Source organism: Spodoptera frugiperda, chromosome 22 (genome assembly GCF_023101765.2).
Source record: "Spodoptera frugiperda isolate SF20-4 chromosome 22, AGI-APGP_CSIRO_Sfru_2.0, whole genome shotgun sequence".
In the NCBI taxonomy this organism is placed as follows: domain Eukaryota; kingdom Metazoa; phylum Arthropoda; class Insecta; order Lepidoptera; family Noctuidae; genus Spodoptera; species Spodoptera frugiperda.
In genome coordinates, this window is record NC_064233.1 from 6,785,660 (window position 1) to 6,802,723 (window position 17,064).

At 40.0% G+C, this 17,064-nt stretch overlaps 1 protein-coding gene and 1 long non-coding RNA gene across 10 annotated transcripts in view; one reads left to right on the plus strand and one right to left on the minus strand.

Moving 5' to 3' along the window:
- LOC126912125 (uncharacterized) overlaps window positions 1-17,064 on the plus strand; it is a 161,201-nt gene that overhangs the window by 59,937 nt on the left and 84,200 nt on the right. The gene's annotated exons all lie outside the window — the stretch shown is intronic.
- LOC118279672 (WD repeat-containing protein 7) overlaps window positions 8,886-17,064 on the minus strand; it is a 111,843-nt gene continuing 103,664 nt past the window's right edge. For 5 of the 9 annotated variants that reach the window (XM_050702601.1, XM_050702608.1, XM_050702603.1 and 2 more), the window contains 10 exons: window positions 16,913-17,024; window positions 16,133-16,259; window positions 15,289-15,430; window positions 13,977-14,036; window positions 13,271-13,456; window positions 12,484-12,610; window positions 11,488-11,665; window positions 10,624-10,750; window positions 9,867-10,037; window positions 8,886-9,159 (listed from right to left, as the gene is read on the minus strand). In XM_050702601.1, coding sequence (XP_050558558.1) covers window positions 8,987-9,159; window positions 9,867-10,037; window positions 10,624-10,750; window positions 11,488-11,665; window positions 12,484-12,610; window positions 13,271-13,456; window positions 13,977-14,036; window positions 15,289-15,430; window positions 16,133-16,259; window positions 16,913-17,024 — 1,403 coding nt within the window. In that variant the 3' untranslated portion in view covers window positions 8,886-8,986. The remainder of the gene's footprint in view (window positions 9,160-9,866; window positions 10,038-10,623; window positions 10,751-11,487; window positions 11,666-12,483; window positions 12,611-13,270; window positions 13,457-13,976; window positions 14,037-15,288; window positions 15,431-16,132; window positions 16,260-16,912; window positions 17,025-17,064) is intronic. The other 4 variants (XM_050702605.1, XM_050702609.1, XM_050702607.1 and 1 more) reach the window with 2 other exon arrangements.

Below are 17,064 nucleotides of genomic sequence, written 5' to 3' on the forward strand. Positions count from 1 at the left end.
AGGCCTCGAGCACCTTGGACAGGAAGGGAAGTATGGATATTGGACGGAATTGGGACGGAAGAGTGGGACTAGAGACTTTAGGGAGCGGACGGACAAAGGCTCTACGCCAAAGAGATGGGAATGTTCCGGAAAAAAGGGAAAAATTAATGACATGGGTTAAAGCAGGTAGGAGGTGATCTAATACAGTAACAATCATGTGGCGAGAAATGTTGTCACAACCTACCGCTTTGGATTTGATTGAAAGGATAATCCTTCCAACCTCCGACAAGTCAACTGGAACGAAGCAGAAGGGGTTTCTGATGTTAGGACGCGTCAGACCTTCGATATATGCTATAGTGTTTTGTTTCACTAGACGATCCATAGTAGGTACTGTAGCGAAGTGGTCATTGAGATCGTCTAAGCAAATTGAACAGGGAAGGTCTGAATGTTGCGTTTTGCCGATACCTAGAGTTCCGAGGAATTTCCAGATATCGGCGGAAGAAGAAGAGGAGATATTTTCAAGAACGTGGCGGCGTTTGGCGTTGCGTACCATCTGATTACACCTATTTCTTGCAAGTTTGAATGCCGCCCAGTTTTCGTCAGTGCGATCCCTCCTATGTTTACGGAACGCCCGGTCCCTGCAACGCATAGCCATCCTTATTCCACGCGTCATCCAAGGCGCAGGTGGCCGCTTAGCTTTATACAATGTGATAGGGGCGAGACTTCTAACCCGTTAAGTAAGTACAAATAAGAGATGCTATAATGTGATTGTGCACTCAGATACAAAAAGACGGCCCTGTCCAATGATATTACATACTTGGAAGTAAAAATGTGTAGATAGGTTATAAGCGCTCAGAAAGTAAGATAAGCGCTCAATATTTCATACCTTGGTGCAGAGATCGCGCAACGATCTCCGGACACCGTAACTGCGGGTCTGTGGACGGTAAGCAAGGCTAGCTCGCCGCTTACTTTACTCCTGTGTCGTGGGTGCGCTTACAAACATACAAGTATCATGTATATGCGCATGATACCCAGACCCGGAGTAACAATTTGTGAATCACACAGAGTTACTCCGTGCAGGAATCGAACCCGCTACACGTTGAGCGGCAGCCGGTTGCTCAGCCAACGCACCAAGCGTGCAGTCTGTAATCTACGAAGGTATAAGCAGAGGTGACCATATAAAATAGAACGCCTAAGTACTTTTCACCAGTTATGTTATGAGTCCCATGTAATAGGGGGTGAGTCTATGGGGCTATCGTATTTCTAGTCACCAGATGGCACAAATGTAGCAAGAGGCATTTTTGTCCCATCACTGTTCTGTGAAATATTGAACGTCCAATGATAACATCATCATCATCAGCCGAGAGACGTCCACTGCTGAACAAAGGCCTCCCCTTAGTCCTCCACGTAGAACGACAAGCCGCCACCTGCATCCACTGGCTCCCCGCCACTCTGACAATGTCGTCGGTCCACCTAGTGGGAGGTCTGCCCACGTTACGTCTTCCGGTCCGCGGTCGCCACTCAGTCACCTTCCTGGCCCAGCGGCCATCAGTCCTCCGAGCGACGTGGCCTACCCATTGCCACTTCAGCCTGCATATTTTGAGAGCTATGGTCCGAGACAAGGTCCTTAACTGAAGGGCTCCAATGGTATGACACTAGCTAATGCCCTATTTGACGTGAAACGAGACGTTCACACTAGCGCTATCTGGTAACTATACCTTATGCGCTGTAACAAGGTGCGGCTGACAGATATGCCAGTATGACGTTGACGTCTCTCTTTAGGGATGGACATTAGAAAAATCTTTTTTTATCGCTATCGATACTCGCAACATACATTTAATTCTCTTTAATTTTTTTATTAAATGTGTGTGTTATTTAGTTGTGCAGTCTAACTACGTGTATATACTTGTCAAAATAAATATTTTATGACCGAGCCCTGAGGTGTTTCAGGGTTTCAGTTTTACAGAACCGTGAAGAATGTAAGTATATATTAGTTTGTATATGTTACTAAAGCAACCACGATCTTTCAGATTAAGTACCACCACGCATTATCAAAGGCGCCGGAAATGTCTACTACATATTTGTGCTCAGATAAAGTCACTGTGGTTCAGGCAGAGAGAGCCGCGTCTACAGTAGATTTACCCACATAATTCAACGTTTTTTAAGAGTGATAATTTAACGACGCACGATTTTCGTTTTTTATTCTAAAAAAACATCGACTGCCTATCCATCGTAGCCGTACATACCATCACTAAACACGACTATGGCTTTACGTTATACGCATAACTCTTTACTTTATTTTTCATTTCATTAGATTTTATTTAAAGACTAGAACATTCCGGTTGGTTTTAATTTAATTAACTACACTTCCGAATGATTTAACATAATACGAATGTGATACAGTTAAAATACTAAGGCATAATTTTTAAATCGCAGCAACTTTCAAGAGTGATACGAAACGTTACTGAATCTGTCAGCCGCACCTTGTTACGGCGCATAGGGTATAAAATACAGTAGCCCCTATTGAATTAGGCCAAAAACTCCCGAAGTGGTTTCCACCGTGGTGGTGGTTTTGAATGGAGTTTTATTTTCAAAACTTCGAGACCGCAGTTTTTACGCAGCTGCCGCGGTTGTGATTATCACCCGCAAACTTGGTGGTTGGCGATTTCGGTTCAAACCCCCCCCCCGAAAATTGCGTACCTAGACATTACAGAGTGTTATGTTTCTAGGTACATCCCCTGTTTGGCAAAGGTCTCTATGACTACCTATGAATCTGTTTATTACATATTACATAAATTATTTTTTTCCTCATGTATGAAGGAAGTTTTTTTTTTGGTCCCACATTTAATGGGTCCACTTTCTTGAACCCCTCCCGAAACTAAAACCTGGCTACGTTTAAACAAATAAGGTCTAAAAGGTTCTGGGTACATCTACCGAAAGAAATTGTTAAAGATTATATAAGTATTTATTACTCTGGTTAATGAGTTAAATCAGAGTGGTCGCCCGCTGACCGACCGCAGAGCGCGCGGGTGCAAACCGCCGCGGCTGCGGGACCGCGCCCATGCCCGCAGGTACAAGATGATCGTCGCTCCAGCGCGACCCGCTAACAATCGCAGACGTCGCGGGTGTAATGCGTTGTGAAATGTAGTTTATTTTTTACATAGATATAGTCTTCGGCACGTAACTTGGCAATTTTTTTTTTAAATAATAAGAAAGTTCCGCCAATCGCACAGGGATTGATCCTCACAAGCATCGTGCGCAGACGCGGCGTTGCGCTGACTATTGAACGTCCACGTCCGCGTATTTTTAGTTAATAAAGTAATATTCTTGAAAAAACAATTATAACAAAATCTTGCTAAGTTATCTGCAAACCTTTATATCTGTATTCTATAAAGGATGTGGGCGGGTGGGGGAAAATCGCCTCATGAGTTCTTAGCCTTAAGGTTTTATTAGGATACTAAATTAAGAAAATAAAACAGAAACAATTGGAAGGTAACATATTTATTGATAAACATCGATTACAAATACTTACGACACAAATAATAACAATTTCTAATGAAATAATACTTCATAGCTCATAATCATTTTCTGTAACATCACATATAGCCAGGCGCTTCTTCAAAAAACTTTAACTTTTATTTAACAAATCATTATATTACCGCGTTATTAAGCATCGTGGTAGCTTATTATCATCCTTATTTCTATTGGATTGGTTGAGAGCAGTGTCACAGCTTAATTTATTGAAACCAAATTGTGTGTTACAATCGGCAGAATTGTTAACTTTTGGTTGTGGATAATGACGCCGTTAACTTTTGGTGTTTTTTTTTTTGAAGAATCACCCAGCCTTTACATAGAAATATCAACAAGCATTTAGTGTTGAAAGAAAAATGGGAACTTTAGTGAAAACTTCAACGTATTAAATGCAATAGTTATTTGACTGTTCATAACAGATTCTTAGTTCATAACTTAGCATCACGGCATTAAATCTCCAAAGGAGTAGACAGACATGCACATTGTACATATACCAGTGGCATAGGGTAGGGGGTAGGTAATAGGTAGGTTTTGGCGGGGTCCAGTATAAAAAATTTGCTTGGAGACCCCTTTTTCCTTTTTAGAGGGGGGAAATGTGTTTTCCCCCTGTCTCTCAAGCTACAAACAGGTGACTTACCGATAGATACTATAACAGCGAGGCCATGTTTAGTTAGAGATAGACGTTAATTTTCCTAAAGTTGCTGCCAACTATTGAACGCATGCTTTACGCAGAAAAAAAGGAATTGATTATTTGGACTTTTGTAATTAAATAAAATTACTGAAAAAAAAGTCGGATGCTTTTATTTTTTGCCTACGCACGTTGGAGGCCCCCGTATAATTGATACAGCAAAACGTGGCTTGCTATGCCCCTGACATATACAAAGTAACATCAACTTTTCACCAATTATGTTATAAACACATATAATAATTTTATTTCATACAAGCAACTTTGGAATAATTTCATTTATGTGTTTTAACATTTCAATATTTAAATACAACAATAGTATGGGGTTAATTTTACATAATAATTTAACGATAATTTCCGACATAAATATTATTTTATACACATTTCAATAATTTACAAGTAATCTTACTTAATTGTATTATATTTAAGTGATAACATATCATGACGCTTTGTGCCTGAAAGGGTAGACAGATGTGTATACACGACACAGCTATGCAAAACCAGTTTAAACCGACCGTCGTTGGAAAGATCAAAGTCAAAGCATTTTCCGGAGCTGCGGACTACCTAGCGGGTTTACCGGGGCTCCGGCTCGATAAGCAGGAGTAGGAACGGGGTGGTTTTTAGTTAGTAAGAGTCTGACACTCCCTCTCGCCTCGCCCAAGGAAACAAGTACAAAGAGGAGATGCCATAATGTGATTGTGCACTGTGACAAAAAAAGACGGCCCTGCCCAATGATATTATAAGTAAAAAGGCGTAGATAGGTTATAAGCGCTCAGAAAGTGGCACATTAAAATGTAGACAATTTTAATGTTTGTAGTATAAATGGAAAATAGAGAGGGGCGTGGTTTGTAACGTCCCTCCCAGTAAAGCGTCACGCATTATGTTAAAGGGAAATCCAGTTATGACATCTCCTCTTTGTATTTGCTTCATGTTGAGAATATTGCGACGTGCAACATAAATGGTAGAACTTACTAAGGGTCCAATTTGTAGATTATACAAAGCGAGACTATCATAATAAACTGGTATGGACAACCAGTATAAACTGACCGTCGAATGTATGTGAAGATCAAACAAGGCTAGTCCAAGATAACTGGTTTTGTATAGCTCCATGTGTCGTCGTGTGTACAAAACATTGGTTAGTTAAATTCTACGCAAAATACTAAAAAACGCAAGCTATAGGTAACAATATTGAATATAACAAACTTATATTTTGACCAGAAAGCATGGAATTGTCGATTTAAGCCTTGTATTCATGGTAAACATTTTGTTTAGCAACATGGTTGCATAAACATGTTGCGGGCAACACTTGTGTTGCGGAGTTGATCGCGCCATGCTGCAGAGTTGACGCCCGGCGAGCGAAAACATCAGTTTATATTATTTTAAACAAAGTTTCCAGCAGCATTCTCGCTATTCATCAACAACGTTGATCAACTGTTGCTATGCAAAATGAATACGAGGCTTAAATCATAATATAGAGCTAAAGAAAACTGTTGTGCATTTAATTAATAGTTGCAAGAATGGTGTTATTTGAAAAAGGCACATTATATACTATAACAACATCACGCCTTTCATTCATCGAAGGGTAGACAGAGAAGTAGGTTAAAACAATACTTTGCACTAGAGCTAAATACCCCGTAAGTTTTTTTATGGTATAAGCCGGTAAACGAGTCGACGGATCACCTGATGATAAGCAATCGCCGCCGCCCATGGACACTTGAAACACCAGAGGCGTTACAAGTGCATTGTCGGCCTTTTGGGGTTAGGAATTTAAGGGTTGTTGGGGAATCGGGGATTTGGAAGATTGGGAAAGGGGGTAATTGGGTCTCCAGTAACCTCACTCACACAACAACAGAATTCCACATATTGTGCTATTATTAAGAAGCTTAATAGTATTTTGTTTTACAAGGGAATCGAACCCAGGACACAGCAGTCACACTAGACACGATCAAAATAATTTTCTAAAACCGAGAAGGTTATTGCTCCACAATTTCAATTCCTACTCAGTACCTAAGTACTATAGCGTGATGATATATGCCTAAAAGAGATGTGCTATGCTACGTTGCTGTGGATGCGTTTGGCTTCCACCAATCATATTCATTGGTACACATAGCTTAGCACTGGTGGAACCTGGAAACGGACTCAGGTAAGTTATGTTTTTTAAATGGAAAGATGCGTGCTATGAATTCTCTACTATCAATACATCGCATACTCGAGCTGCACATCTTCCTCGCACATAGCTTAGTATCAGTGGAAACCGACCATTACTTTCAGAAATAAGCGCTAACATACAATTAGACAGACAGACAGACAAAACAACTTATTTTAATGCATTCGTTTGAAATAGTAAAATAGTATTAAATTATTATCGTAAGCTCTATTTTTCTCGGTTATCATACATCTTATTAATAAATATTTTATATGTTAAGAACATATGTCTGATCCATAAAGGCATATATTTCAGATAAAATATCATTAAACTTGCTTCACACAGCGACTTTGCCCATGTTCAAAAAAAAGCCTATGTGTTATTCCAGACCATAATCTACTCCTGCTCCAAATTTTATCCCGATCCCTTCAGCCGTTTTGACGTGATTGAGTAACAAACATACACATAAACATCAATGACTACTTAAAGTACTCATTACCAACAATTGCCAATAACTCTTTATTACTCAACTGGATAATCGAATTAGAGACTTTGTGCTAAAGAGTCAATTATCAAAAACTAATTTCTTGCAAATAAGGTAAGTCATATTTTTTTTGAAAAATATACGTACCCTTATGGAATCAGACACAGTTTTCACATATCATAACAGTATTACAGCATAACAATAAATTAATAATTAAAGATTAATTAATTAATATTAAACAGCGAAATTATAATAATTACTAGTTATTTAACATACAACACGTTCTATTTTATATTACTCTTATAACATTCGTAATTTATCGAAAAATAAACGATTATTGTCGATATATCGATAAATTTTAATAGTGTATCCTCACTACTCAGAAAAAAGATAATGTAACTTGCCTTGCCAACAGAAGCGAACTTTTAAAGACCGATAAACCTGAGTAGTCACTTGTAACAGTTCCCTAAATTCAAGTTTGCTTTACGTTTAACGCAAATAAAACGAGACGTTCGGCGCTCTGATTAGCCGGCACGAAGGAACTAACCAATCAGAGCGCCGAACGCGCTCTCGCTCGTTTCTATTACTTTAAATGTAAAGAAAACTCATACCAAGGATTTAGAGCGCCGAACTCGTTATCTCCTTCTCGTTTTAATCTCGTTAAACGTAAATCAAACTAGTACATACTTAGAGTACAGATTGTTTGATTCATTCGCAGCGGCCAATCAGAGCGTACGAGTTTGTTTCACGTTTAACGAGATCGAAACGTGCGTTCCGTGCTTTGATTGGTTGGTTCATTCGTGCTGGCCAATCAGGGTACCGAATGCGCTCATGTTTCGTTTTTGTTCAACTGAAATCAAACTTGTACTGAGGGTGTAGAGCGCCGAAAGCGCTCTTGTTGGTAATAGCAACAATGCTCATTACTTGTGAATACTCAAGTCGTACGAACAGTTAGCGCAACAAACAAAAATACAGTTTTAAAATGTCTAACATAAGATAAATTATTAAGATTGTTCGTAAAGTAATTTTAATTAATATACATTACACATAGGTACTTAAAATATATTATATTTTCTCTTCAAAACAACATAATTCACACCAATATTTCGATTTTCAAAAGCAGTTTGACAGTTATCATGATGTTGCCAGATCAACAAACTATTTTAATACCGTTGCCATAGCAAAAAAATACCAAAAATTGGTAGTTTATTTATTTAACAGTTAGTAGTAATATATAGATAACATTTTAAATACTTTTTAACTAGTTTTTTATACATGACTTATTAGTTTATTTATTTTAATGTTAGACAAATAATTATGGGTATTCAATTCCCGTTCAATACAATATTTGTACGAACTAACATTTGTTGTGAAATTGAATAAAATGATTCTCAAGGACATAGCGCTAAATAATCTCAAAAAAGGGTAAGCAGAGGCGTAAATATACCATGTAAAATCCACATTTCATTAGTTATGTTAAGTCCCATGTAATAGAGGGCGAGCCTATTGCCATATACTGGGCCCAATTTACAACTCCAAATTATTACTGAGGCCGGAGCTGCGGACTACCTAGCAGGTTATCAGGGCTCCAGCTCGACAGGCAGGAGTAGGAACGTGGTAGTTTATGTCAGTAAGAGTCTGACACTCCTTATCGCCGCGCCCAAGGGCTGAAGAAATCATTGTATGATTTTCTCACAATAAAATCTCGATCACTCAGAAATACCACTTTCTTTTTAATGGGACTAATAAGCCTCAACCTCACTTACTGCTGCAATTCCAGGATCTACAGTCGATACAACCATGAAAACACCGGAACACTGAAGTCCGGCGCGTCTCATGGACATGAATGACTGTCTTGAATCCCGCAACGAAATAAATCAGAAGATATCTTATAAATCGAACTTGTAGATTTTTTGTTTATGGAACGTAATCGTATTGGGGAATCGGGGATTGGGAAGGGGGAATTCGGTCTCCCGGTAACCTCACTCATACAACGCAAGCGTTGCTTCAAGGCAGATTTCTCTGAGGCCATGTTATCACTTCGGTCGAGCCGGCCCATTCGTGTCGAAGCATGGCTCTCCAACACTTAAGTTGATCAACTTACAACCTGAATTATTTGTCCAACACTAAAAGTAAAACAAAGATACTTCATTTACTATATTTACACGTTAAACCTCGTCTCCGAGCCGTCGGCTAGCATGAGGGTGACAGTTCTGGAATTGGTCCAGACTAGCCTGGCCAGGCGGGCGGGGTTGAGTCTGGCCACGTCTGCCATAGGCGCCGTACTGTAGCATTTTACGCACCGAGTCTGCGCCGCGCCTAGGCCGAACATACCTGTAAAATGATTATTATTTAATTATTTATTTTTTGCTACTTTCTTAATTAATTATTAGTTAAGATAGATAGTTTATAAAGTATGTTTTGAGAAATGAAAATTATTTATTTGCAAGAATTGTAATACATTACAGGGATGAGCGATATAAAAAAGCTTTGTGCTAGGAACTCAAGATACGAAATGGTAATTAGGATGATTATGCAAAAAAAAAAAACATTCCTATTTTAACTCCTTTGTGGATTTTTTTCGAAGAGTATCGAAGAATTTGAACATTTTATGATTACAAAATGACATTGTGCAGCTAATCAAATCAGTTCATAATCTTATATAGCTTGAAACTAATGGGACATTCTCGAATCAGTTCATGCGAGTAAGACTTAGATACTACACACTAGGTAACTGCTACACAATGCCTGAATATGATTTTCTTAATATTATTGACGGAAAATTTGACTTAATTTTCATACAAAACATGTTACTTGGGAAAAAAGTTGTAGGTGGTATATTTAATTTTTTTAAAGTTATTATTAAAAATAAATACAATCAAGCGGTTTATTACGAGTTTGTTTTACGTTTAAAGAGATCGAAACGAGAACGCGTTTGGCGTTCTGATTGGCCGTTGCGAATTAATCAACCAATCAGAGGGCGCCGGATGCGCTCTCGTTCAACGTAAAATAAACTCGTACTAAGGGTACTGTAAACTCACCGGCAGTGCTCTGCCAGAAGGACAGCCGGTTGTCTGCCGTGGCGTAGGAGACGAGGTAGCGTCCGTCGGGGCTGAAGGCGCAGGCGGTGACGGGCCCGGCGTGGGCCGCCAGCGACTGGCAGCGCCCCGCGCGCAGCTCGTACATCGCCAACTGGCCCGTGTGGCTGCCCACTAAGGGGGGGGGGAGTGCATAAATACATGATAAATGATATGTTACACTTTTACATGTCAATCTCTTAAATAACTAGATGAGGCCGGCTACTCTGAGGAGAAATGTCGATACAAACTCAGAGTCTCTTTTAAAATCCAGACAAATAAAGATGTGAGAGAACCGTGCAAGTGTGAGAGTGTCAGGCTTCGGCACTGCTGGGCCAGCTCGACCGTAGTAATGCCACGGCCTCACAGAAAACCGACGAGAAACAACGCTTGCGTTGTGTTTCGTTGTGTGAGTGAGGTTACCGGAGGCCCAATTTCCCCTTTCCCAATCGTCCCAATTCCCCCCTTCCCAATCGTCCCAATTCCCCCCTTCCCAATCGTCCCAATTCTCCTTCCCAATCGTCCCAATTCCCAATTTGTAACTCTGGTGTTTCAAGTGTCCATGGGCGAGTCTGGAGAGTATGTAAATTTGTGTGTTTATAATTTAATACTTTGACTGCCAAAAAAAAATCTGTTAAAGGCAAATCCTCCGCTAGTGCCGGTCATTTTTGCCCCCCATGGCGTTTAATGTGTTAAAAAATATATAAAGCTCTATATTTACCGGCGATCCTCCTGGTAGCGGGGCAGTGCGAGACCTGGTTGTACCGGCAGATGGCGGGGAACACCTCGTTCAGGCCCTTGCTCTTCAGGTGCGACTGGTCCACGCAGTGCAGGATTATGTCCATCACCTGGAGATATGAGGAGAGATAGTAGCACAATTATACATGTATGAGCTAAGATTATATTATAAATAAGGAGAGATATTAGAAGCATAAATGTATAAGGTAAGATTATCTTAAAAATAGTAATCTAAACAAGTATAAAATAGGGACGATTGGGGATGAAATTTAAAAATCCATTCAGTCCGTCATATATGGTAATGAAAAAGCAGGTTTTTTTTTTATTTTGTCTCTTTTAATTTTGTTATTGTGATAAAAATAAAACTGGTGAGTATACAAGTGTAGTTTCTTTGGGAAAGTTGTTTGTAATCATGGGTACAATCAAGTGTTTAAATATCGTTCACTAATTACCAGTCACCCTATATACTAGTAGCCAAGCCAAGGTTCCATCAGCCGCCTTCCATTTCTATTATTAAACCAGCTCGAGGGTACCATAGTATTGTATTATTATTTAATCTACATACGGATGCCAAATCCAGAAAAAAGTATGTAATTCATAGATTTTTAATTTTGTATCAGTTCTGTTATAATAACTCTCTCTCTCTCTTTCTCTCTCTCTCTCTGTGTGTCTCCCTCTCTTTTTATCTCTGCCTTTCTCTGTCTCCTTTCTCTTTTTATTTCTTTCTCTCTCTTTTTCTCGCTTTGTCTCTCTTTTTCTCGCTCTGTCTCTCTTTTTCTCGCTCTGTCTATCTCTTTCTCCCTCACTCTCAATCTCTATCTCTAAAAAAATCTCTTATAATTCTCACCTCGACAAGCAGCTCAGCGACCTCGTTGTGCATGCGGTCGATGAGTAGCTCGATCCCGCGCAGGACCTCCGCGCGGCCCTTGTGCAGCGCCAGGTAGGCGGCCGAGGGGGGCGCGGACTGCGCCGCCGCCGCGCACCGCGCCACCTCGCGGGCCATCGTCGTTATGAACGCCGCCGGCCTGGGGGGAGGGGGAGCACAAATGTCAGTATCTTTAATTGACTATCCTTATACGACTAACTTACTCTACTTATAGGCGCGAGGTGTCACATACACTACAGTCAAATACGGTAAAACGGGGTGAATAGAAATCGAGGGGGAATAGGTACAGCAATAGGGTAAATAGATGTTGGGACATTTTGCCAACATTTATTCACCGGTTCCTGTACCTATTCACCTCCTCGATTTCTATTCACCCCGTTTTACGGTATATCAATTTACATACACAAACCAACAGCCTATAAGTGACCACTGCTGACCAAAACCCTACCATCAGTAAGACCACTTTTACCATCGGAATTATACACCAGAGACACATATCTAAAAAGTACCTTTAACCGACGAGCATGCATGAAAAGACTGATAACTGTTGATGTAAGATTCGTAGCAATTGGCTTTCCATTGTCTCTGCCTACCCCCATGGGAGACAGGCGTGAAGTTATGTATGTATGTATGTAGACATATATCTGTTATGTGTCTCTATGAGGTTATGTATGTATGTTTTTTTTTTTTTATTGAATAGGAGGCAAACGAGCAAACGAGTCACCTGATGGTAAGCGATCAGCGCCGCCCATGGACACCTGCAACACCAGAGGAGTCACAGGTGCGTTGCCGGCCTTTTTTTTTAAAAAAGGAGTATGCTCTTTTCTTGAAGGTTTGAAGGTCGTATCGGTTCGGAAATACCGCCGACGACAGCTCATTCCACACGTATGTATGTATGTATGTAGAGAATATCTATTATGTGTCTCTGGTGCAAAAACTATAATCTGTCTACAGTACCTGGCGGTGGCGATGAGCGTGAGCGCGTGCCTGGCAGTGCGGCAGGAGTCTGCCTGCGGCGTGAGGGGCAGTCCGTACGTCATCGACGGAACCAACTTGTCCGCGTCACAGCACATCTCTAGCAGACCTAAGGAGGAAAAATGTGGCATATCATTAGGAGAAATAGACTAATTAATTATTGATATAATGAGTGATATGTTTACTAGTAGGTAGCCTTGAATCAAACTTTAGCTCGGTACTCTCGTGGTTTGTAATTTATTTAAATAAAATGATCTATTATAAGATTCAAGGCAGCTCAATTTGAACTATTTCGAGCTGCAACACGGTGACGTTGTGCCACCAACCTTCGAATGCTTATGGTCCTCGACTAGTTTTAACTAGTTGAGCTTCCTATTTCAATCATACAATACTGTATATCTTACTGTTATTATTTGACAATTTCTCTGTTTTTTGCCAGTAAAACTATTATAGTGTGTAAAATTCTTGCTCAATATTAACAATGTTTTTCCCTAATTTGTAGCTTTAATTTTATCATCCAACTCTTACGTCGTCACTTACTTATCACTACATAGTATAAAACAAAGTCGCTTTCTCTGTCCCTATGTCCATTTGTATGCTTAAATTTTTAAAACTATGCAACGGATTTTGATGGGGGATTTTTTAATAGATAGAGTGATTCAAGAGGAAGGTTTATATGTGTAATACATGCATAATATATCACCATTGCACCCATGCGAAGCTGGGGCGGGTCAAAAAAATAAAAATCATTGAATATTATGTAACTTACCTAGAAGCACATGACTGACATCCAAGTAAGGTTCCCAGACCGTGAACCCACGGCCCAGCAGGTCCACGGCCGCGCGCCGCAGCGGCGTGTGCGCGGGCAAGCGCGGGCAGGCCGGGCTCAGAAGTAGATGGGTGAGCGCCAACGCCGTCAGACGGGCCAAGTTGTTTGATGAGCTTAGGGTGAAACCTGGAAACAAAGATATATTTTCATATGGAAAGGCCATGCTTGGTCGGCTCAACCGGAATGATGCCACGGCCGAGCAGGAAACTGACGTGAAACAACGCTTGCGTTGTGTTTCGTTGTGTGAGTAAGATTACCCCAGGCCCAATTCCCCCTTCTCAATCCCCGATTCCCGAACAACAACCCTTAGCTCCAAAAAGCCAGCAACGCTCTTGTAACGCCTCTGGTGTTTCGAATATTCAAGGGCGGTGGCGATTGCTTATCATCAGGTGATACGCCTGCTCGTTTACCGGTGTACCATAAAAAAATATTCATTATTTAAATTTCATTATACTTTGAAATATTAAGTTGTATTATGCTTCTGTAGACTAGTTATACTTGTAGTTTCATTTAAATCATATGAGTGATCTCCATACTGTATATATGACTTTATAGAGAAGGAAATTAAAAGATTGCCACACAAAAAATAGTTATTATTGTCACACAGCCTGAGCCAAAAGCTTAGTAGCATGATTACATGTCTTACCTTCGACCACGGAACTCTTGCGGCTGTCTCCGTCCTTACGCCTCTTATTGCCCGCCGCGCCTTAAACAACGCAAGCAAAATATGCAAATCATAACGTCACGCTATAGGGGTAAGCAGAGGGGTAGGTATTATGGTTATTTTATTATACATGAAGCTAATTATAATTTTATTGTAACTTTCGTGAGACATACTAAATTAATAACATAATAATTAATGAAGCTAATTGGGTAGTTTCCTCAGTCAAAAATAATTTTTCAATACGATAAAATAGCAACAGTAGCAGCGCGGCAATCGTCGCGTCGTGTGTGTGAATGCTGCTCATGAATATGAGCCTCTAGCATGGCTTGAAACTAGTCGAGTTCCTCGTCAAACAGTTACGTGAATAGGCCAATGACATAATAATTATCAATAGAATATACAAAAATAATCCCTCTTTCATTAATAGATTAGATGATCTACTTTATTTTTGATTTTTTTAGCTAACTTTCTAAAAATAAATCTGCTATTTGATGTACAAATATCACAGAAAATGCCTTTTTGACGTTTCGAAAAATGTATTGAATTTGACTAGTAGGAAACTAAGAAACTAGCCTATTACTGACCATTATGTTAATAGTTAGGCGTTAGGAGCGAACTTATTGTCAAATATGCATAATAACAAATAATAAACAATTTTATTTAGCCCGGGTAATATATGGCCGCGGGTTCGAACCCGTTTGTGTTAGATGAATCGCCATTGGCCATCATATTAGCGAGGCAGAATAAATAGCAAAATATCAGCAACACTGGCTCATTGCTGCAATATATTTTTGTTATAAAAAGCTAAAAGTTTGAGACACACACTATCACACTAATATTATAAATGTAAAAGTTTGTTTGTTTGGATGTTTGTCCGTCAATCACGCTGAAACTACTGAACGGATTTTGATGAGAATAGGTATACAGACAAGGTATGAGCTGACTTGGGTCATAGGATTTTTTTTCTAACAGGAACGCGGGCGAAGCCGCTGGCAGAAGCTGGTTCACAATAATGTACTCATTTTAAGGATACTGGTAATTAGTGAACGATATTTAAACACGTGATTGTACTCATGATTACAAACAACTTTCCCAAAGAAACTGTTGTTGTATACTCATTAGTTTTATTTTTATCACAATAACAAAATTTCATTAGCACGCACGCGTAAAGATTCAGTCCACGGTAAAGAGAATACAAAAAAAGTTTCTTAGGGAAACTTGTTTGTAATCATGAGTACAATCACGTGTTTAAATATCGTTCACTAATTACCAGCCACCCAATATATGAACCTACCTTCGCTAGTGATGTCCTGTCCAAACTCAGCGCCGATCACGCCCAGCAGTACGACTGCAGTGGTCTGCTTGCGTTTCAGCTCCGCTAGAGAAGACGGCTTGCGGATTATCTCCTCTTCTTCTTCTTCAAACTCTTCTTCTTGCTGTGAGAAGAAAGGAAATAGAAGTAAGAACCTCGATCGGAGTGATACCACGGCCTCACAGAAAACCGCTTGCGTTGTGTTTCGTTGTGTGAGTGATGTTACCGGAGGCCCAATTACCCCTCCCCAGTCTTTCTAATCCCCGATTTTCCAACAACCCCTAAATTTCTATGATGCATTAAAGTGATTTGATTTGATTCTAACGCCCCAAAGACCGGCAAAGCACTTGTAATCTGGTGTTTCGGGTTTCGAGCGGCGACGATTGCTTACCATGAGGTGATCCGTGTGTTCGTTTACTGGCTTATACCATAAAAAAACTTAGGTTTAGTTATGTGAAAGCAATGTTAGGTTCATTGTACACAACGCGACATAATATGACGAATACGTGCAACCTACAAATGTAAATGTTAAAGAAAAAATAAAAGATACATATCGACGGTTAAAAGGAAATAGGGTATAAGCGACAAATAATTAAATGTTCAGGAGAGCCGTTTAAACTCGTCGGTCGTCGAAAAAATACTAGGAAAATGTTTTTTTTTTGCTCGGGTATAAACGCCAGAAATGTCATCGTAGAGCCATGAGAATAAGCGCATTCGAAAGAGCGGAATTTTACGTAGGTTACCATAATAAACTTATTTTTGAGCAAAATGTCGCTTATATCCTATTTCCTTTTAACCGTCGCGTTGACATTATATTGGTACTCACAACTTGCTGTATCTTCTCTGCCGGCTCCTTGTGCGCAGCGTGGGGGTTGATGCTCTCTGTGTGGGTGTAGAGGGGGAGGAACTGCGCCCAGTTGTCCACCAGGGTCTTGCGGCCCTTCGGACCCAGTCTGCGGATTGTAGGAACATATTGGAGTGATTATGTTGACTATCTAAATATATACCAAGGGTCCCATCTCCCCCCTTAACAAATCTTACCAATTCCCGATTCCCCAACAACCGTTAAATTCCTAACCTACAATAAAAAAACTAAAAAACCCGACTGCGTTTCTTTATAATATTATGAAAATAAAAAACCCCTAAAACAAGAAAGTCATCTTAAAATTGAAGCAGTCGGGACCCATTCTAAATATGATATACGGCTGGCTTTCTAGAATGGGTCCCGACTGTTTCAATTTTAAGATGACTTTCTTGTTTCACACCCTCCTTCTGGCGCAGTCGGGTAAAAAGCCGGTAACGTTCTTCTACCGCCTCTGATGTTCATGGGCGGCGGCGATTGCTTACTATCAGGTGATTCGTACACTCGTTCACCGGCTTATTCCATAAAAAAAATATAGAAAATCTAAAACAATATAGCTTATCTTAGTTTCGTTAGTTTATCTTAGAAGATATTAGTAATTTTTGTGTATTCGAGTAGATAACAGCATATTTTTAATGCAACTGAAATCCATCTTTCGTCAGTTTTAGTTCTATTTAAAAACATAGGTGGGGAATAAATAAAAGACCGTGAAGTAGACAGTATTGTTATTTCAAAGTACTTTACCTGCCAAGTTCAGCGAGTAGCAGCGCTTGCGCAGCCTCCCGTACCTCGAGACAGTGATGTTGCCAACGCCGGGCCAGCATCTCCACTTGTGGACGCTTGAAACTCTTCGCTCCTGTATAAAAAGTTTTACTTTAAGTGTGGGAGAGCCATGC